A 22,546-nucleotide genomic window follows, 5' to 3' on the forward strand; every position below is an offset into this window, starting at 1 on the left:
ACTCTAGAATACCGAATTTTACCGATTCGGTATTCTAGATTCGGTAAATCAGATGTAGGAAAAAATTCGATAATTTTTACCGAATCTGTGTGATTCGGTAATTACCGAATCGGTATTTACCGATTCGGTAATTGCCATTGATTCCTATGGGCCTTGAGGCCCATAGTAATCAATGTCAATTACCGAATCGGTAAATACAGATTCGGTAAAATTACTGATTTTGCAAGGGGGCACTTTGACGCCCTGTTGCACCCCTGATTCTGGCTTGTGTGCCATGTGACACACATACATGCCTTTAGGGCATGTATGTGTGCCACATGGCACAGGTGTACATGCACAGATGTGCATGTACACAGGAATTCGTTATTTACCATGACATAGTATGTCATGGTAAATAACGAATTCTTAAGGGCCTGTGGCACTGTTTCCAGTGCCACCTACATATAGATTTACCGATTCGATAAATTTACCGAATCGGTATTTTACAGAATCAGTAAATTTACAGATTCTGTAAAATATAGGCCCCCTACATCTCAATCACCAAATACCGGTCGGTAACGGCCGAAATCGGCCGCTACCGACCGGTATTTGGTGACCTACATCTGGCCCTAAGTCACTACAAAATCTTTGTGAACAATCTCAATCCCGATTGAAGAAATCTTGATTGGTGGGATTTGACATCCATAAAATACACTTGTGCAAGGTTTATTGCATTTGTAAGTTTAGGCTTTGTTCTTGAATATGTTTCCTTCATTGTGGGCTACCCTGCAAAATTAGTTGATCACCCACAAATAAACATGATATGGGTATTCACAAACCCCGTGAAGAACTTTCCCACTCTGAAAAGGCAGTATTTTAGATCCCATCAAAGGAGTGATTGCGTGGGTTACCAGAGCAGAAATGGGGATGGAACACCCCCATGTTCAATGGAGATGTAAGGGAAGAAGGTTCTCCATGGGGAAAAAAACTTTCACAGTGGACAAAACATTTTACAGTCGAGTCACATTTAGGCTTACTGAATTTTCCACCTAAAAATACTCCGCCAATGTAAACGTAACGCATTGGAGTGCTCATTGAAATATGATTGCAGTGGATTTGCTATTGTACTGCTAGGTTCTTCTGTGTATTAAAAAAAATGTCTGAAATGTGCTTCAAATTTAGGAGTATTCCAATATTATTAGCATTGTTATTGATATTATTTTATTTTATTTCTAATAATTATTGATAAGTATTTGAAGAGTAACAATTTACACCTTTTCCACCCTTGGAAATGTTAATCGGGGTCCAATTAAGTTCGACTGTTTGTGAGCAATAGGCTTGATTCACAAAGCATTTTGTGTTTGTAAGATGGACTGAACAAAAACAATAGTTTATAGTGAATTACAAATGACATGTAGAAGAAATTAATTAAAATTTTCAAACCAGAACATCTCACATGTAATGTGCAATATACTAAAACAATGGTATAGAGAACAAGATGTTATGTTACGTTGTACTGCGTTGCAGTGTTTTATGTTAAGTGTTACATTTTTTGTGTTATTCTTTACATTATAATATATGTTATTTTATGGTCGATGGCACTTATGGTTTAGGAAGGCACTTTAATGCTCACCAAGTCCCAAAAAGTTAGAAATCTATTCCTATTTTAGGAGTAAACCTTCCATAAGTTGATTACTGAATTTCAAAAATAGGTTAGGGAACCAGAATGGGATGTGTGCTCTGTTGACATGCTCTAAATGCCCTCTTACTTCAATACAGGCCGAGTTGTAGATCAAGATGCATTGGTGGAGGCACTACAGAGCGGTTCCATAAAGGCAGCTGCCCTTGACGTGACATACCCAGAACCCTTACCAAGGTATAAAGCTTCATGATTTATTTTGTACTTTCTTTTTGTCAACCAAACATGTAGCCTACTAGCCTTCATCTTACAAGCCTGTGTGTATTTGTACTTCTTTTTAGCGTTCTGAGCATGATAAACCTGGATTTCTAGAGAGAGATAAAAGAACGCTTTGCCTTTGCACCTGCACAAATTATGAGCTGCAGTGCAGAGGCAAAGCGGCCATCAGGAGGCACACTGACTGTGGACCATCTTTCTGTGGTGCAAATCTGTGTGCCATCTAAGGCTTGCCTGCTGGAGGGGGAAAGAGAGTCCTATAGACCCCGCAGACATCCGCCTTTGGGTGGGTGCAATCACTCACTGGACCTGTCTGAAGGGGGACTCTCTATCCACCTTTGAAGTACCGCCTGCTCAGTAAATGTCAGAGCGGTTGCTTCAAGCAGAAGCTTCGTCAGTCACACATGTGCTGACCCCAGGAAGCTGCAAATTCACGTCTGCCCTGGGGCAGTGCTTTTCTAGTTGTCTTTCACAGTATTGCCCTTTATAGTGATAGAGGCCTACTGCCCTAGGCATTTCCTTGAACTTTCTCTTCTCCCTACCCAGACTGGAGTCCGTTGGGACAGGAATGTCCTCTGCATAGTGAACAGATGGGGGAACATCCTTTACAACGCAACTTTTACAACGAAGTACCTTTACGACGCAACCATTACAACGCAACTTTTACAATGACTTGCGCTGTGGGGCGCTCTAGGATAGGGAATAGTTTCCAACACCTTCCCTACTATCCACGGGGACTGGAGTTGGAATAGTAAATTAAACTATTCACTATCCAGCGCCCCCCAACGCAAGTCGTTGCAAACGACTTGCGTTGTAAAACTTGCGTCGTAAAGGCATGCGTTGTAATAGCATGCGTTGTAACGTCATACATCCGAACAGATGTGTACCCTTACCCTGAGTGCACGACTACATGTGTCTGGCATCCTGGCTTTTTATTTTTGGCCCCTGTATCAGGCTTGTATAGTCTGTGAGCAGAGGCTTAGACCTGCTCAGGAGCTTCTCAGAGTCAGGAACTTGTCCTTTGACCTAGAGGAGTGCACTAAGCATGCTGTATTTTGAGCCAGAGGTCTACTGCTCCTTTCATTGGGCTTAGCATGTAGAGCAGTGGTGGCAGCATACTATGGGCCCGATTAGGATTGCGGTGAATCTCCATCCTCCGGGCCGGCGGAAGCCACCGCCGGCCCGGAGGATGCGGATTCACCGCTGTGGTGATAGAAAAGACCCCCCGCCAGATTAGGATGGCAGGGGGGTCATCTGCGGACGGGGAGACCGTCTGCCGGTTTTCCGCTGCAGTTCCGCGGCGGAAAAGCTCTAATATGGTGGCGGTATCTATCAGACACCGCCAGCCATATTAGGATGCAGAGGGAAACATGCTTTTCCACGGCGGGTTTTCTGCCGGGGGAAAGCATGTGGTCTTTGGTGTTTGGGGGCCCGTTGCGGGCCCCCAGGGTGTTGGGTGGTGGTGGGTGCACATGGGGGGTACCTATGGTACCCCCCAGCATTTACATGCACAAAGCGGCAGGCACCCTGCGGTGCCTGCCGCTTTGTGCATGTAAATGTTAAACATGCATTTTTAACCTTGCGGCGGGTGCTGCTTCAAGCAGCACCTGCCGCAAGGTTAAAGATACAGGATGTGACCGCCAGGGTGGCGGTCACATCCTAATTGCACTGGAGGGACCACCGCTGCCCCTGCGGACGGTCCCTCCACCTCGGGGATGGCGGACGGACGCAGGTCCGTCCGCCATCCTAATAGGCCCCTATGTTTGAAGAATTAATCGTGTGATCAAATCTTTTTTAGCTAAGTCACTGGAGTGGATTCCTATAGGAAAACCTGCGTAAAGTTCCTCTGGTATGTGGTGGCCCAGCACTTCAGGATAAAAATCCCAACTGCGGGTTAAGCATCTTAAAATGTGTATCCTGCCTGATACATGCATGGTGCATGTGTGTGAGCCAAAGCAATGGAGGTCAGTGGTTCCATTTTGGATACCCTGAGCTTGCGCAAGATGGTGGGTTAGGATTGAGCTACCAGACTGTGAAATGTATTGATCACTCAGTCTTTGGTTGCGGAACTGTCTATTTCTCCGATGGTATACTTAGATGAGTATATGAAAGTTAATTGGCTTAGAATGTTTATTTGAGAGTGGCTGGCCTTGTGAAGAGGGCACATATAAAATATTTGATCCTTATAGGTGGGATGATGTGAAGACAGTTTAGTAAAGGAAGCCTACCAGAAACATATTCACCTTGCCAATGGGGTTCCTCTGTTAATGGTTTATGTGGCAGGTCAAAGATTACATATAAATCACTTGTGAGCTGGGATATCCCAGGTAAAACTCCTTATAACGTTTCCTAGGTTGTTTCATCCTTCTCTCAGCATTACCGCGGACATGAAAATACAGAAAATCTCTTTAGGAGTCAAGTAAGGGTGTGTAAAGTCACACCATTATGCTTCATCTGAAAAAACCGAAATGTCAGGAAGATTTTCCCTAAATCATGTGAAATGATCTTTGAAGTGTCTTGAGCGAAAATTGAACGTGAGTGCATAAGTCACATTCAGAACTCACCCAATATACTGCAGATATGCAAGTACAAAGGGATATTTCACATAGCCTTAGAGAACTTCCTGCAGCCTTCTGTGATACAAAAGGCCAACTAGGATACATACACCTTGTGCAATGTTTAGGACCCTTTTTTTCATGTTGCTACCTTTCGACATAAGGGGCCCGATTCACAGAACCAACTTAAGACAATATTCTAAACTTACTACCATTTTGGTATTCACAGAAGGCACTTACTCATTTTGGTATTCACAGAAGGCACTCACTCATTGATGAGTAAGTGCCTTCTGTGAATACCAAAATGATTAAGTGCCTTCTGTGAATATAAAAATGAGTAAATGCGAGTACGTTTAGGATTTTGTCTTAAGTTAGTTCTGTGAATCGGGCCCAAGATCAGGGCTTAATTTGAGCCGGCACTTAATTATGGGGGCCGGGTCTATCACGCGGCATTAAGTGCACATGTCCTCCTGCCTCAGAATTTAATTTTTTTAAAGTCGTGACTCGTGCGGTTCACTGTGCATTGACTGGTGACTCTGGCACACACAGAGAGCGTGGCGCTGCTGTGCTACTGCTGTCAGTGTTGTGCCAAACTTGTTGATTCACTTCGATGATGCATGCACTGGCAGTACTTACTGCTGTGTCAGTGACGTCACGTGCCTGCTGCTCCCAGTTTACTCTCTCTCTTCAAGAGTTCCCGGCCGCGGCGCGGATCAGGGCCCCAGTGGGCGGGACACTGTTGAGTGTTGTTGCAGGGGCCAGGGCAGGGCATTGGGCAGGGCTTTGCTGCGGGGGTTGGGGCTGTGCGCGCCAGAGGAAGCGACGCGTGCGCAGATTGCATGCAATTGAATGCATTGCACGCGCATTTTCTCTGCCCGCCCCAGCATACCCGCACCTCTCCCTGGCCCTCGCCGAGTATCTGGTATTCGCCGCCCAAAGTTGCTGGACTCGGAGTTGGGAGCGCATCCGAGCGCTCAGCAGGTGAGGGCGAGGCGCGACTCGCGAGGCAGGGTCTGGCGCCCTTACACTAGTGATTAATTAATTTACTGGTGGTGGCCAGTCAGGTTTTTAAAATCATCCTGATTGGTCTACCTACCACTGCTACGAGCAGCGCCTGGACAAGATGGCCTGCCCTGGGGGGGTAGGCCGGCGCCGGCCGAAATAAATAATCCTCATGATGAGCAGAGCTGCGCTTCCGCAGGCAGGTGAGGCGAGGCAGGCAGGGATGGCACTGGGCAGGGCATGGCTGGGGGCGGCGGGGGCCGCAGGCACAGGATTACGTTTTTTAAAAATTAATTCATTGTTGATTGGTTGGTTATCATGAAGATTGGCCTGGGAATGATAGGCGGCGTAGGCCGGCAGACACATATATCATGAATTAACTAATAAATCTGCGCAGGTGAGGCCTACAGATTTAATTTTTTATGTTCATGGACGTCACACTGCTTAAATGTTGTTTCTGATGCCCTGCTGGCTACTGGTACTTTGATCATCACGAATCGATGCACGATCATGTTTGTTGTTGCCAGCAGTGTGCACCAGCTATTTGTTGGTCAGTTGCGGGCTGCCTGGAATCAGTACAGGATGCAGGCCCAGGGCAGGATTCGGTTTCGTTTTCAGGGCAGGCCGGGCACGCTCATAAAATCTGTGGGGGTTGGGGCTGTGCCAGGCAAGCAGCGTGCGCAAATGTTCTGACTTACACATTAAAATTTGCAAAGCAGGGCTGGGTTTTCTGAAGCAATGGATACGGCGTGAGATGAGAGCAGTCCTGGGTGAGAGAGACACACAAACCAAGTACACACTGAAGGCAGGAACAATTTATTTATTTATTTATTTATTTGTGCAATTTTATATAGCGCAAACTTTACCCGAAGGTGTCAGAGCGCTTTACATAGGACCCAGTTTCAAACATTAGGACTGAAGGTTACAAGCCGCAAATTTTTGACTTACATAAGAACCAGTTGAAAACATACGGACTTAGGAATACATGCGTTATAAAAAAGGTACAAACAGAAAAAATTGCAAATGTACAAGAGATAAAGTCACACAAGGAGGAGATAAACTCTAGGCATATACTAGTGATATCTCTATCTACTTAGGGAGGGGATACACATGGATATACTCTAAGAGTCACATAGGAATGGTATATGGTGCAAGGTCTAAAGCAAATACCATTGATTAGAGTTATTACAATAAGTCAAAGAGCAGAGTTCCATAAGTGTGGATGCAGTCACAGCACAAAGGGAGGGTGGGAGGGATGCAAGAGTATGGAGGGAAGGGGAAGCAGAAAAGGGAGGAAACATTTGAGGATCATCCACGGGGAAAAGGGTTAAAGGATGAGGGAATGGGAGAAGGGCTAGAGTCCAGAGAAAACTGTCCGAAAACAGCAAGAAAGTGTCGGCCAGGACAGAGCAAAAAGTCAAGAGGTCCAGGAGAGAAGGTGGGAGCCCAGGTGGGAGATGAAGCTGGAGGCCACCCGCAGGCGCGTCGCTAGCGCTTTTTTATATTGCAAGGTGTAGTCAATCATACATCAACTAGGGAGGGAGAGGGACACACTAGAATTGAGAGAAAGTGTCCTTTCAGTTTAAGCGATTTTGGTGCTAATAACCCCCATGACCTTCTCCAGTCCTGTCAATACAGGTGCCTTTACAAGAGAGTTAGTGGACTAAAGAAGGGGAAGTAATATAGTGTGATGATCTTGCTTGCAAAGAAACCAATGGCAATCCGTCACCTGAGCCGGCTCTGCACCAAGAAGTGATGTTGGCATATGAGATGATCATGTGCATGAGGGCATGGGAGCCTGGCTAATTAACTTGTCAGGGGCTCGTCTTGCAATGACGCAAATGCAGAGCCACCTTCTTGTGCTACAGCAGGAATCATACAACCCCTTACCCAAGTAATAAACAACCTTGAAACTAATTACCCTTGAAGCCAGCACAATTTTGCCACTGAGCTGGCCTTAAAAGAAAGGTACGATCTCAGCAATATATAAATGCACTTTCCCATACTGTTACTGCAAGGAGAAAGAGACCGCAGTATCCTCAACACAATGTGGCACCAGCTCAGTAAGGCCAATGTATGCTGCCTATGCTGTCCTTTATATGCTCTCAGGCAGAAAGCATAAGGCAAAGCAGCTGGTGCCGAGTTCCTGGGCTCCAGTAATATTCAGGCAAAAATTAAAATGTCAAGATAACTCTGGTGATTAATCGTCTACCTGGAGAGAGCCAGCCAGGAGGTTTGTCTAGGGGAAGCTGTGACTGCTTGAAAGGCAGGTAGTACAGGCCAGGGTTATATACCTGCTGCAAATAACGTTTACCATGCAGATCAAAAAGTGCATATAATGTAAAATAGATCAGTGTGTTACTGCTTCTGTCGGAAAGATCCTTTTGTTACTTGCAGTTTGTAAGTTAAAATGCTACCATAGAACAGCAAGCTATTAACTAGTCTGTCTGTCATCAAAGAGCTGCATGCAAACGGCAAGTTATATAGTACCGCTATATGTTTTTTGGGCTAATCTTTCTTTATCCTAATCTTGCAAAAAGGGTCTAATGTGGGTAGAAATCACTTCTTATTGAAGAGAACCCCTAACAATGCTGGTATGTTTTGAATTCTGCATTTGCGCTTTTTCAGACTTTGAACTCCTAAACTATATTGCCTACAATGACAATCATGGATAACATGTGACTCCTATACCTTGTAGTCCTGTCTGATGTAACATTCCCTTTACTGAGTTACACACATAGGATTGTATTTATGCAATGTGTGAATGATGCAAAGTGCTCTGACACCTTAAACTGGTATGAGAGGCGCTATTAAACTAAATTAATGTAAGAAACGGGGTACTCCGCTACATAATGCTCCCAAACAGGGCGTTACACGTCGGTGATTGTTCAACAACTTTGAGCAATGTTTTTAAGTTTTTAGGACACCAAGGTTTTGGTAAAAATGTACCTTATTTTGCTCCGGAGACAAAATATTTCTCTAGTGTAGCCTGCAACTAAACTGTAGTCCAAATTATCTAGAGTATTTTAGGACTTTGTTTCTCACTCCCAAATGTCATTACATTGAAGTTTACGTTTTCAAATGTGTAACTTTAATGTGGTAAATAAGTATGCACAGGTGCTCAAGTCTAAACATAGATGTAAAGTTATCCCTCATTGATACAGACCTAATAGCTGTTGCAGGAAGCTCAATAAAGAACCCCTGCCAGCCAGCACAGCATCTCTGGGAGAGGCTTGAGTTGAGATAGCTTGCAGTTTAACTCTCTTAGCATTTAGCACAGGCCTACATGCTGCCTGCAAAGTGCCCTTGAGGCCTTACCTAACCCAAAGCACGGGTCTGCTTACTGGATCATCTGGGTAAGTCCGTTTTCCCCATTTCGAAGAATGCCAGCTCACCTCGCCAGCCCATTCCTGAGATTGCCTTAAGTTAAAGTGCCAAGCCCTGGAGGTACCAAAGTAAACATACCGAATGTTACGGCGGGCGTAGGGTCCCTATACAACTTCTCTTCCTCATAGGGCTCACTTTGCTTGAAAGACCTATGTCAAGCCATCTTGAATCGTTACAGCTGTTTTGTTGAGCTACTATGCCTACATACATATCATTAACAAATAACAACTACCAATGTCTGGTAGCTATTTAACTGTCCAAAGCATCAGCTGATATGCAGGAATTCTACCACAGCACTGGAGAGAGCAGGAAGTTGAGGTACTTGGGGTGGTGAGTTTAGTATTGTGGAAAGCTTTGGTTCATACAGTTGGGTACACCAACACCACTCAACAAGCAGTGGGCTTCTAAATGATCTACTGCAACATACCACACACTCACCACCTCTGCCGGAATGAGCAAGGCTCATTTGCTATGTTTGTCCTTAGTGTATGTTTGGGTTTTTCACAATCTTATGACTTCTTCAGTGATGTAACATTGAGGGCAGCACCAACACTCTAGAAATTGTTCCAGCACCACTGGCTTGGGTGCCTTTCTTTGACATTTTCATGCTTTGTCGCTTGAGTGCCTTTGTGTGTTGTTTCTATGCTTTCTGGCCTGGTTGGTTGACTTTGTATGACGTTTCCATTATTTCTTTCCGGGGTGCCTTTGTGTGATGTTTCCACGATTTCTGGCCTGAGGCTGGGTGCCTTTGTCTGACGTTTCCATGATTTCTAGCCTGGGTGCCTTTGTCTGACGTTTCTATGATTTCTGGCCTGGGTGCCTTTGTCTGACATTTCCAAGTTGTCTGAGTACTTAAGTGTGAGATTACTATGCTTTCTGGCCTTGGTGGCTATGCAGGTCCTCATTTAGGTGTACAATTTACTATGCTTTGAAAGTTGATACGGCTAAATATGTTGTGCACCATTTTAGTTTTTCTTTTTAAAAAATGTTCTTGAAGGGAGAATGACCCCCATGCAAACATCTCTAGCAGTCAATAAGCTTGCTTGCTATGCACTGTATGGGGGCTGGCAACAAAACTTGCCAGGGCTGCTTTGGGTTCCCATTCTGGCCTTGAGTGTCAATTAATGAATACTTTTTGTGAATCACAGTGTGTAACTAACTTTGCACACTTCCACCTTACCCTGCTTCAGTTGTCATACTACAGGAAGCCAACGCTTAAAAGTGAGGCAAACTTTAAAGACTTTGTGCCTCTTTTCAGTGAGTGCTGCAGGACAGGCGTATGTATTGGAAAAGGTCTGAATTTGGGTGGGCAAAGTAAGATCCATTTGGATTATACTTGTAGTCAGTTGTAGATGGTAATATATGTGCAGATGCATACATTTCTTTGGAGCAAACTGCAAAAAAAATAATTGTGCATGTAATTACTTAGATGAATTGACATCACACTTTGCACATGTCTAGCATGTTTTATTTCACTTTGCTTCCCTAGAATGTCACACAGTGGGCAGAAGAAGATTTCAAGCTACTTCACAAAATTTAAGCCCAAAGATGATGGGGAGCCTACTAATAAAGTAGCTAAAAAAGACCATGTACTTCCGCTGGATGAAGGGAACAACACAGAAGATGAAGTGCAAGAGAAGGCACTAGATGAGAGGGACACCACTACTAGCAGCAGCGTTATCACACCTACAGAAGAAAAGACACAAGATAGTCCTCTCCGAGATGACCAGCATCATGCTGTGGAGATTGCTACTGAGACAGAGGAAACTCCAAGCACTAGCAAACAATTTGACACATTATAGCTGAAACCACATTCAGACAGAGTTTTTAGGAAAGGCATTCTTCCTAAAGGTTGGAAACATGATCAAAAGATATATTTCCAACGCAAGCATCCGTGGTTAATTGTTAAAGGCCCTAACCTTGGCTGTTCTGTGTGTCGCCAAGTCCGTGATCTTGGTGCTGAGAAATCCAGGGGAATGAAATTGTCCAAAGAATGGACTGACTCTACTGTGAAGGCATATGGCACAAATCTAAAACAACAGCAAAAATCATTGAGAAAAAAGATTGAAGAACATGCACAAAGCAAGGCTCATGTTGCAACTTTAAAAATCTTAGAAAATGCAAAAAAAGATTCTTTATTGCAAGTAACTGCAAAAGCTCAATCTTTACAAATGTCATCAACATCCAGAATATTCCGTGTAGCTTATAAGGAAGCAAAGCGGAACAGGCCAGCGTATGGTTTTGAAACAGAGATAGACTGCCACCAGTTAAATGGACTGGATATGGGTCAAATTTTGCACTCCAATGTAGCTTGCTCAAACATACAACGCCACATATCCTCAGAAATGAAGAGGAAGATATTTGCTCAAATTATTGAACTTTCCCCAAAAATAAGTATTTTACTAGATGAAGGCACTGCGTTAAATAGGAAAAGTTCTTTAATTGTGTACATGCGAATGCAGCTACCTGGCATGGACTCCCCAGCTAATATTTTTGTTGACCTCATTGAGCTGAGTGATTTGTCAGCTGACGGCATAGTAAGCAGTTTACTGTCTGCTCTAAAAAAAGATCCTATTAATATAAGTGAGGACTTTCTCTCCAAATGCCTGGTTTTAGTTGCCTGTGATGGAGCTTCAGTGATGTTTGGCCGTCACAGTGGTGTTGTAAAGAGGTTGCAAGAAAAAATCTCTCCCAATATTGTAGCCTGACACTGCTCAGCACATCGCCTGGAACTTGCCGTTCATGATGTCATGAAAGATATTGGCGCTACAAATCACTTCAAAAACGTACTCGACAAGCTATATTCTCTGTTTGCCACATCTGTTAAAAACCGTTTGGAGCTAAAGGAGTGTGCAGAAGTTCTTGACATTCAGCTCTGCAGAATAGGTAGAGTGTTAGATACTCGTTGGGTTGCATCAAGCTTTAGAACAGTAGAGGCTGTTTGGAATGCTTATCCTGCTCTCTACAAGCATTTTACTAGTGCAGCTGTTGATACTTCCCGTGACAGTTCCAATCGAAATATGTACACCGGCCTAGGAAGGCGATTATCATCTATCCAGTTTGTTGCTAATCTTGGCCTCATGTATGATGCTCTTCAGGAGTTATCAGAGTTATCACTCGAGTTACAGAAACGTGATTCTACAATCATTGATGCCCATCGGGCTATTTGTCGGCAAATAGCAGTGTTTGAGGGAATGGTAGACAGGCAAGGGAAGCATTTCTCACAGTGTAAAAAGGCAATGGAAGAAAATATATTCCAGGGTGTGATGCTGCACAAAGGAAAGACCACTGACAAAATCATTGAACAGGGACAGTTTTTTCGTAGCCTTGCAAAAAATCTGAAAAATCGTTTGCTGTCTACAGGTGGTACTAATTCTGCTGACAAAAAGGCTGACTATGATACACTGATTAACGAAGTGAAAGTTTTATACAAACAGTACTGGCCTGATGAGCTACCTGTTCTTTATGGTGAAAGTGACATTGAGTCTCTGTGTAAAAGATTCAACATTGCCAGCCGAGAAACCATACGTGCGTACAGAGAGTATAAGGAATCTGGAGGAAAAGAAATTAAAAGGCAGTTCAAGGAGCTTTTGATGGTTTTGCACACTATTGCTATCAGTACTGCAGAATATGAGCGGGGCTTTTCTCAAATGAATCTTATTTGCACATCTACAAGAGCATCATTGCTGACTGAAACAATATCTTCTTTAATGTTTTTAAATCTTGTTGGTCCACCATTTAAGAGATTCAATCCAATCCTGTATGTTCAGTCATGGCTTGCAAAAGGACGGAGAGCAGCTGATGACACTAGGAGTAAAGCAAGGAAAGAGGAGGACTTGGAATGCACAAGTGATTTAGACTGTGTGTGGGCTTTCCTAGAAAAATAGATGCTAGCCCAGTCCAACTGAAAAATGGGTCATTGCAATGTTTTAAAAAAGTTAGGCTTTACTGGACTTTTGGGGAAATTTAATTGTTGTGTACTTTATATAGGTTATTTATTTGCATTGATTGACAGTGTCAATTTATTTAATATTTTCTTATAGTTGTCTCTTGGTTTGGATGTTATATTTATTATATTTTATATAATTTATTTTGTTTTTATAAGACTTACCTTGCTTTTTCATTTTATAACATATTTATTTGTATTTATATGTTTTATGTTACATTATTTTGTCTTTATATGTTTAGATTTTGTATGGCACTGACTATGGCCATTTTGCACTAATAGCTATGACTTGCAATACTGTGAAATTCAAACTGCCTCGTCATTACCTATTCCTTTGGCCTAGGTAGCTCTAGGTCCTTTTGGTGGAGATTACATTTTTCTGAGCTTTATAGTAAGATACAAATCTTTAATTAAAAAGTCATATTTGGAATATATGCCTCTTTTCTAATCTGTTGTGTCTGTGTGATACAGAACTGCATAGTTCCATATTTTATTTAACTAATCTGTGTCTAATAAATGCACATATAGCCCCCAGGGGACTAAGCTTTAGCAAAAAGCCCACTTGGTAATCCTCTTTTTTCAATTGTTTCTCTAACAAAATACTCTAGTGTACTGAATAACCACATACCCCTTCGGCCACTGGAAGTGCCATGACTGACTAATTCAAGTACCTTGCATGATGTTATTCACTTTCTCCGTTTAGTGTGTTTTAACTACATTTTGGTTTATTTTGGCACATAAGCTATGTAAAAGTTGTACCTTAGAACTCATAGACTGTTAAAAATGGCATACCCTACCCCAGTATTGTCCTTTCACCAAATCAGCACATACAGCACTGAAATTGTCCCTTTTCAATGCATTAGAGATTTTAGCTAATTTATTCCAAAATTGTGCTTTAAATGCACTTTTGAGTTAATCTTTTTCAAAATGTTCACAGGGCAAGGGACCCTCCTATCAAAACCTTACTATGAGGAAGGCTCCCTTGCTGAAATTCGGATCAGCCAGATATATATTACCTCTGACTTTTAGCAGGGCCAGTTGAAAATGTGGGTGGAGCTAATATAGTAAGTGGGTGGAGCCAGTGGATGAAGTGGGCGTAGCCAGATAAAAGTAGGTGTGGCCTCTGACAAACATTTGAGCACCTGCACTTCATATTTTACAAATTAAGCACTGCCCAAGATCAATAACTTTGAGTACTCCCTACCTCTGTTATTCTATGTTTAAGCCCTGTAAATAACAGGTGTGTCTTCAAACGCTTGCAGAAATGTAGTTACATGGATTGGCACCTGGGATGAAAAAGATATCTGTACAAAAGCAGAATGCACATCATTCTGTTCAACTGAGTCTGTGTGCCATGGAAAGAGGCTATGACATCACACCACGCAATGTTTTGTGGCCTGGAAGGCACCCAGTGAACACAGTGGCAGAATCAAGGCAGATCAGATCACAATTCCAGGAAGCATTGCACACCTTAGGTGTCCAAAATGACGATGAGACTAGATTCAGTACCTCAGTCCCTGCAGCGAGACACCATAGACTCTGAATTTGGAAGAAACTCAGAAACCGTTATTGATTAAATACATCAATAAGGTGCTACAAGCTATGGGGACTCTGTGCAGGCTATAAATAAACCCAAAATGTCAACAGTAGGGACATTTCAAGGCACATGTGAGTGTCAGAAGGTCTTCAAATCAAACCCTCTCACCTGAAGGCGGTAGATACATGCATGCTAGAAGTTTCACAGGAGCTTGTGTGATGCAAAGCAGCGCTAATTGTAGCATCAATTAACTTTACAGTAAAGGTCCTTAGCGTGGAAAGTTGGCTTCTGCACAGAACCAAAACCATTGTTAAGGGCCAACCCACAGGTCATATATGCAAAAGGATATTTTTGAGATAGGTCAGCTAAAAAAATTCATACATTTTGATGCAAAGCCTGACTAAAGATAGTGCGATCTGACTTTGCGTCAAAAACCATATCAGTGAAACTCAGGTGTAAACGAGGCAGTAAGTGGTCATTCACAGCAGAAGCATAAGGCATAGCATGTGTGCTGGACACAAAGCACACATCCTATGAGTTTTACATAGGTCATACATCAGGAGGGCAGCCATTTTTTGAGTGAGTGCCATTGATAGCATCAAAAAGAACAGATGATGGACAGAATGCTGTACAATGCAAACATTCAACCTCAGTCACAGATGGGAGTTTAATCCACTGTTGCTCACCACGCCGCCCCAGTTTGGACTCAGCCATATGCTAATCAGTTCTTGACTCTGCTCCTCATGGGAACAGTCCGACTCGAATTGCGAAGCCAGGTCCTCCCTTGACCGGAAACAAACATTATGGGACCAATTTGGGGGTATCACCCCTCATCAGCCAGTCTAGCTTGAATCCAGTGGCACAGTGAGCACAGGACTCAGATCTGGGCATACCATTCCCACTCTTAGGACGACAAAAGCAAAAAGAACATATGATGGATGGAATGCTGAACAATGCAAACATTCTACCAACTGCAGTCACAGATCTGGGTTAATACCTCATTTCTTTTGGCTCACCACAGTATGGACCCAGCTATATGCAAATCGGTCTTGACCCTGCTCCTCATGGGAATAGTCCAGCCCAAACTGCCAAGCCAGGTCCTCCCTGGACCAGAAACAAGCATCCTTGGACAGATTTTGGTGTATCACCGCTCATCAGCCAGGCTAGCTTTAATCAAGTGGCACAGTGAGCACAAGACCCACATTAGAGCATACATTTCCCACTTAGGGCAACAAAAGCAAAAAGAACAGATGATGAACAGAATGATGAACAATGCAAACATTTGCCCCCAATCACAGATCTGGGTTTAATCTATCATTTTGCTACTCACCACACCACACCAGTTTAGACCCAGCCATATGCAAATCAGTCTTGACCCTGCTCCTCTTGGGAACAGTCCAGCCTGAACTTCCAAGACAGGTACTTCCTGGACCGGAAACAAACATCCTGGGACAGGTTTCAGGGCATCATCCCTCATCAGGCAGGCTAGCTTGAATCCAGTGGCATAGTGAGCACGGGACCCACGTCTGGGTATACCCTACATCTGGGTATACCCCACTTAGGATGTCAAAAGCAAAAAGAACAGATGATGGATGGAATGCTGAAGAATGCAAACATTCACCCCCAGTCACAGATCTGCACATTAGTCTTGACCCTGCTCCTCATGGGAACAGTTCAGCCCGAACTGCCAAACCAGGTTCTCTGATGACATCATTGGCAGGTGACATATTGTAAATTTGGCCCTTCACTGTTTTTGTGGCTCGCACAATACAACTTACCTTCTTTTCACATGTGCTTCATTATGTGGCCATGGTAAATGTTGACCTGCAGTTCACTTGTTTCCCCAGGGAATAGGGTCTCCCTGACGTAATGTCTAAGTGGAATTTATGTAACAATCATTTACTCCTTCTTCAGTAACACTGCTCTTACTTTTTCTTTGCAATTTTTACATATCTTTGTAATTTCAAAAAAAATATGTCCAGCCCACTACCTGCTTTTAATGGGTATTTGGACAAAATATTGAGTTGTAAATATCAAGAAACAGAAATGTCAAAAGACAAAATCGTGTTCAAGTAAGTTATACCGTTAGAATATTGATGCTAATATCGTTTTCAATAATGTAGTTGTAAAAAATATTGGTTTTGTAAATTGTAATGTGTTTTACTTCATATATTAATTTTATGTTACTATTTGTATAATTGTTATTAATTTCATTAAATATAGTTTGCAATTGTAAGTTATTTAGAGTGTAATTTAATTGGTAATAGTAATTTATAGTGCTTTAGCGGGTTGTTGGGTTTGTAGAGGGATAGGGTGGGAAGTTAATTAGGCTATAATTAGTTTTAAAGAATTAATAATGTTTAAGTAATTATGTGATTGCTATTAATTATGTATATTATTTAATAGTGCTTTAATGTACTTTTATTTTATGTGTGGATTGCTAAGTTTATTGAGGTATAGGGTGGGAAGTTAATTAGGAAATAATTAATTAGCAATAAATGTTTAATTTATTACTAAATATTTAATTGATTATTGTGTAAATTGTGTGATAATCACATTTTAGTTATATTTTAGGTGCGGCTAGTGGGTTTTTGGGGTATAGGGTTGGAATTCAAGTAATAGTTAATTAATAATTGATTATGAATGCATGATTCATTATTGGATTAATGATTAATTATGTACAATATATAATACTGATTTGTTTTAATTATATTTTAGTTGCGAGTTTGTAGGTTTGTAGGCAAATAGGGTGTTAAGTTAAGTTAAAAAAATTATTTGAAAATTAGTCATTACATTGTTTATGAATTTTGTAAATGGGTTAATTGTTTATTTTTTAATATATATATTTTATGTTAAGTAATAATGTTTATATTAAGATTGTTTTGTTTTTTTCTAAATTAATAGGGTTATTCAAATATGTAGTGTGTTAGAAGTGAAGTAGCTTACCTACTGTTGCTCAGACTGGAATGGGAATAGTAATTTAACCCCTCCGAAATCCAACACTTTCCCTACTGTTGCACAGAGCGGAGTGGGAATAGTAATTCTAACCCCTCGGAAGTCCAACGCTTTCCCTACTGTTGCACAGACTGGAGTGAGATTAGTAAATTTAACCCCTCTGAAGTCCAACGCTTTCTCTACTGTTGCACAGTTTGGAGTGGTAATATTAGATTTTACCCCTCCGAAGTCCAACTCTTTCCCTACTGTTGCACAGATTTGAGTGAGAATAGTAAATCTTACCCCTCCTAAGTCCAATGCTTTCCCTACTGTTGCACACACTGGAGTGGGAATAGTAAATGAAACCCCTCAGAAATCCAACCCTTTCCCTACTGTTGCACAGCCTGGAGAGGGAAAAGTAAATTGGACTTCTCCGATGTACAACGCCTTCCCTAGTGGTGTGTTGTTTGGAGCGGTAAATTATATATAACCCCTTAGAAGTCCTACACTTTCTCTACTGTTGAATAAACTGGAGTGGGAATGGTATATATATTATTCCCAGACTCCAGTACATTTCCTAACATTGATTAAATATATTGATTATTAATAATTGTTTCTAATTTTCATTTTATAGTATTTGTTTATATTTTTGTTTTAAAAATGTTACAGTATTTTTTGTAAAAGTCTTTTTCTGTTTTTTTAAATTGTATTTCTTTTTATTTAAGGTTTTAGAATGTAATTGTTAATATTGTTTATGTTTCAGGTAAAACAATATATATATATATACTGAAAAAACCATAGGTTTTAGGGGTGTTATAGTTAACTGGACATTTTAGTCATACAAAACCATTGAAATTCCTCCATTATAGTCAGTTGTACTAACTATAACTCGCGTGCCCGCAATCCACTGCTGATGATGTCACATATTACAAAACTCATGACATGGTCAGTTACATCACTCATGACATCACTGATGACATCTCAAATGACATCACTGATGACATCACTGATGACATCATCCAGTGAATGTGTGTTTCTATAAAGTTTAAATATGTTGTATATATGTATATCTCAAGGTTGATGGAAGAATAAATGGTATATAAGTGTCTAAATGGATGATTTATTTTTTTGTAAAATTGATTGTATAATGCACTGCTTAAGTGTATCGTAGTAAATACCTAGGTTAGTGAGTGATGGTTAAATTTGTAAATATCTGTATCAGTCTCTCACTTTGTGTATAAGTGACTGCATAGGTGTGTGAGTAGCTACATGACTGTCTATATGGGTTATTATTTGGTTTTTAGAGTAAGGATATGAGTGTCTGAGTGTCTTTATGGTTCAGTGGGTGGTATTACTTAGTGCATACATGCATAAATGAGTGAGTCACTGTTTGTATGTTTTGAAGACAGTATGTGTGCAGGACTGTATGGGTGGATGAGTGTGTGTATGGGTGTGTTAGTGAGTGACTGACTGTCTCAATAGTTTCTTTATAAGTAACTACATAATTTTTAACCCAGTATATATTAGTATTGGTGTATATAAGTGAGTTTATGTGAAAGTGAGAGATTTGAAGACTTCCTGTATGAAAAAGTATGTGTTTCTATAATCATTGTTTAAAAGAGTAAGTATGATAAGTTTCTATAGAAGTACGTGTGGTAGTGTATGTGTAACTGTATATGCAAGTAAATGGATGTTTTATTCTTTATTAGCATGGGTGAGTATGTGTGTGAGTAAATCTATGGATGAGTGGCGGTGTGTAATAGGATGTACAGGTGTATGAGTACATGTGATGAGTGAGTACATGTATGAGTGACTGTATAAGACTGTTGGTGAATGAGTGAATGTGTATGTAGATGTTAAAATTACTGAATAGGTGTGTTGTAAGTGATATTGGTATGTTCATTGTTTAGAAATTGTAGTTTCTATATTTGAATGTGTGTATCAAATGTTATATTAGTGTGATTGGAGGTCTGCCACTCTATCACAAGGATGATATCATCAGTGATGTCATTTGAGATGTCATCAGTGATGTCATGAGTGATGTCACTGACCATGTCATGAATGACAGCAGTCTCAGCTTCTTCACCTCCACGCGCCAGCTCCTCTCCGCCAGCCTCACACTCGCCGCTGTCCCCCGCATCCAACAAACGACCTCCGGCGGCAGATCCTTCGCCTACCTCGCCGCCAAGACCTGGAACACCCTCCCTACCCACATACAACAGACCCAAGACCTACTGGCCCCCAGAAGACTCCTAAAGACCTGGCTCGTCGAGCAGTAGCAGCCCCCCCTCCCCTCAGCGCCTTGGGACACTCACGGGTAAGTAGCGCGCTCTACAAGTACTCTGATTGATTGATTGAGTGATTGATGTAATATGTGATTTCATCAGCAGTGGATTGCGGGCACGCGAGTTATAGTTAGTAAAACTAACTATAACGGAGGAATTTCAATGGTTTTGTACGACTAAAATGTCCAGCTAACTATAACACCCCTAAAACCTATGTTTTTTTCTGTGAATTTCTAAAGTTTTTTAAATGCTAATTCCTAAATATAACATGTCTAAAACCTATGTTTTTTTCAGTGAATTTCAAAGGTTTTTAAAATGCTAATTCCTAACTATAACATGTCTGAAACCTATGGTTTTTCCAGTGAATTTCAAAGGATTTGTAAATGACAATGTTTTAATGTATTAATTGTTATATATTTTTTTAATACTGATTTACTACAGTTTTTTAAATTATTCATTTTTAGATATATTATTTTTTACATTACATTACAAAATATACTTTCTCAGAATGAATTACTTTAGTTTAAATACTTTGCAAATAGGCAATAGACTTTTTAAGTACAGTAGTTACAGTTGTTGCAATGGGCAACACAATTTCAAACACAATGCAACATTGAACTCAATGGGAATTTCTAGTTAAATGCAATTAGTTACTTTATGGATTACTTTTCTAATCACAGGGCTGGATCCTAGATCCAGCACTGGGACATCTCCTGTAAGCCGTTGAGTAAAACCGTTTTGGTTACAGTAGTGATTTTTAAGGAATATTATTGTATTTTAAAAGTTGACAGAAACTTCACATAGAATCAACAATGTTATCCTATGGGAGGAAATTCACTTAGCAGGTAAGTATTGTTATCGTTACTATTTCTTACTCAGTAGTGGATCTTGCATCCAGCACTGGTACATCTCCTGTAAACAGTTGAAAGAATGCTTTTAAGTCATACAGGCGATTTTAAGGAATATTTGTTTGTTGTTTGTGAAAATAGACACAGAAACTTTTCTGGTGAAAACCAGACAATGGAAGGAAATGCAAGTTACTGGTAAGTACGGTTAGAATTACTTTTCCGGGTTAGTGCTGGGCAAAAAAGATGCAGCACTGAGTTCTCTCCTGATAACAGGTGAGTAAATCGGAATTCGCTGTTTGGATGATTTTAGGTGAATATTTTAAAGTTCCAAAACTCCACACTTAGAAGAATTTCCAAGTGAAACCAGTACATGTTAGCCTATAGAAGGAAATTCAAGTTACTGGTTAGTATGGTTACAATTACTTTTCAGGATCAGTACTGTGCTCAAAGATGCAGCACAGACATCTCTCCTGATAACAGGTGAGTAAATCGGAATTCGTTGTTCGGACGATTTTAGGTGAATATTTTAAAGTTCCAAAACTCCACACTTAGAAGAATTTCCAAGTAAAACCAGTCAATGTTAGCCTATGGAAGGAAATTCAAGTTACTGGTAAGTATGGTTAGAATTACTTTTCAGGATCAGTACTGGGCTCAAAGATGCAGCATTGAGGGCTTTCCTGATAACAGGTGAGTAAATCAGAATTCGTAGTTCGGCTGACTTTACTTCGGTCCAGTATATATAGAGCCACTTTCTTACACCATCCCCTCCCTTCACCACTGTGCAAACAAGCCCTGTGGCGCGTTTTAAGTTGGGGAAACAATTCCCCTTCAATCCTGAGGGCCCCTAGAGTCCCACAAGCATACTAGGTACATCCAGCAAGTGCCACAGAGCTGTGTAGCAGAGAGATGTAAAAAGGGGAACAGCCTGCACCACCTCTCTGCAACACAGCGCAACGGCGCTTCCTGGAAGCATCTGGTGGGCTACTAGTCCCCAGGGTCCCTCAGGATTGAAGGGGATTTTTTCCCCCAACTTAAAACGCGCCACAGGGCATGTTTGCACACATCACCTCAGGCCCTGTCCCCTCCCTTCACCACTGTTGAGAGATTAAGTCCCCTTCAATCCTAAGGGTCCCTAGGATCAAACTAGCCCACAAGGTACCTCCAATAAGCGCCATAGTGCTGCGTTGCAGAGAGGTGTAAAAAGGGGCGTGGCCTCTGAACACCTGTCTGCAACACAGCTCCCTGGCTCATTCTAGAGATACCTGTTGGGCTATTTGGCCCTCAGGGACCCTGAGTATTGAAAGATAATTAATTCCACAACTTAAAACACGCCACAGGACGCGTTTGCACAGTGGTGAAGGAAAGGGGCGTAGCCTGAGGTGACGTCTGCAAAAATGCCCTGTGGCGCGTTTTAAGTTAGATAATTCATTCCTCCTCAATCCAGTGGATCCCTGGGGGTCAACTAGCCCACCAGGTACTTCAAGTATGCACCCGGGGGCTGTGTTGCAGAGAAGTGTTCAAAGGCCACGTCCCTTTTTACAGCACTCTGCAATGCAGCTCCGTGGCACTTACTGGAGGTACCCGCACCACAGGGTGTGTTTGCACAAATGTGAACTCAGGCCCCGCCCCCTCTCTTCACCACTGTGCAAACGTGCCCCGTGGTGTGTTTTAAGTTAGGGAATTAACTCCCGTTGAATCCTGAGGGTCCCTGGGGTTCACCTAGCCCACCAGTTATCTCCACTAGGCGCCGCAGTGCTGCGTTGCAGAGAGATGTAGAAAGGGGCGCGGCCTCAGAACACCTCTCTGCAACGCAGCCCCCTGGCGCATACTGGAGGATCCTGGTGGGCTAGTTGGCCCCTAGGGACCCCCAGTATTCAAGGGGAATGCATTCCCCCTGGTGCATTTGAAGAGTGCTGAAAGGAGGGGGCGTGGCCTCTGGCGCGATGCCGGTATTTATTTATTTTTATAAGAAGGGGGGCTGCGTAGCCCCCCTGTATTTTCCCATTTATGGGCCCTCGGGACCCCATTTCCAGGGCCTGCCTCCTAATAAAAAAAAGTAAAATAACTATTGGGAAGGGGACGAGTGGCCCCCCTCCCGAGGCCTTATTCAGCCCCAGGGACCCCATCCCCCTGTGGCATGGTCCTTTTTTAAAATTAT

The 22,546-nt window shown here is 41.9% G+C and overlaps 2 protein-coding genes across 4 annotated transcripts in view; both read left to right on the plus strand.

Annotated features, from left to right (window-relative positions):
- Positions 1-22,546, plus strand: part of LOC144829079 (putative 2-ketogluconate reductase) — a 384,668-nt gene that overhangs the window by 308,200 nt on the left and 53,922 nt on the right. For all 3 annotated transcript variants that reach the window (XM_078687852.1, XM_078687851.1, XM_078687853.1), the window contains one exon: positions 1,759-1,855. In XM_078687852.1, the coding sequence (XP_078543978.1) occupies positions 1,759-1,855 (97 nt within the window). The remainder of the gene's footprint in view (positions 1-1,758; positions 1,856-22,546) is intronic.
- LOC144826847 (E3 SUMO-protein ligase KIAA1586-like) lies at positions 10,329-12,725 on the plus strand. The gene is given in 2 exon segments (XM_078685321.1): positions 10,329-10,617; positions 10,690-12,725. Coding segments are annotated over 2 exon segments (2,325 nt in total).

This window comes from Lissotriton helveticus, chromosome 4_1 (assembly GCF_964261635.1).
Source record: "Lissotriton helveticus chromosome 4_1, aLisHel1.1, whole genome shotgun sequence".
Classification (NCBI taxonomy): domain Eukaryota; kingdom Metazoa; phylum Chordata; class Amphibia; order Caudata; family Salamandridae; genus Lissotriton; species Lissotriton helveticus.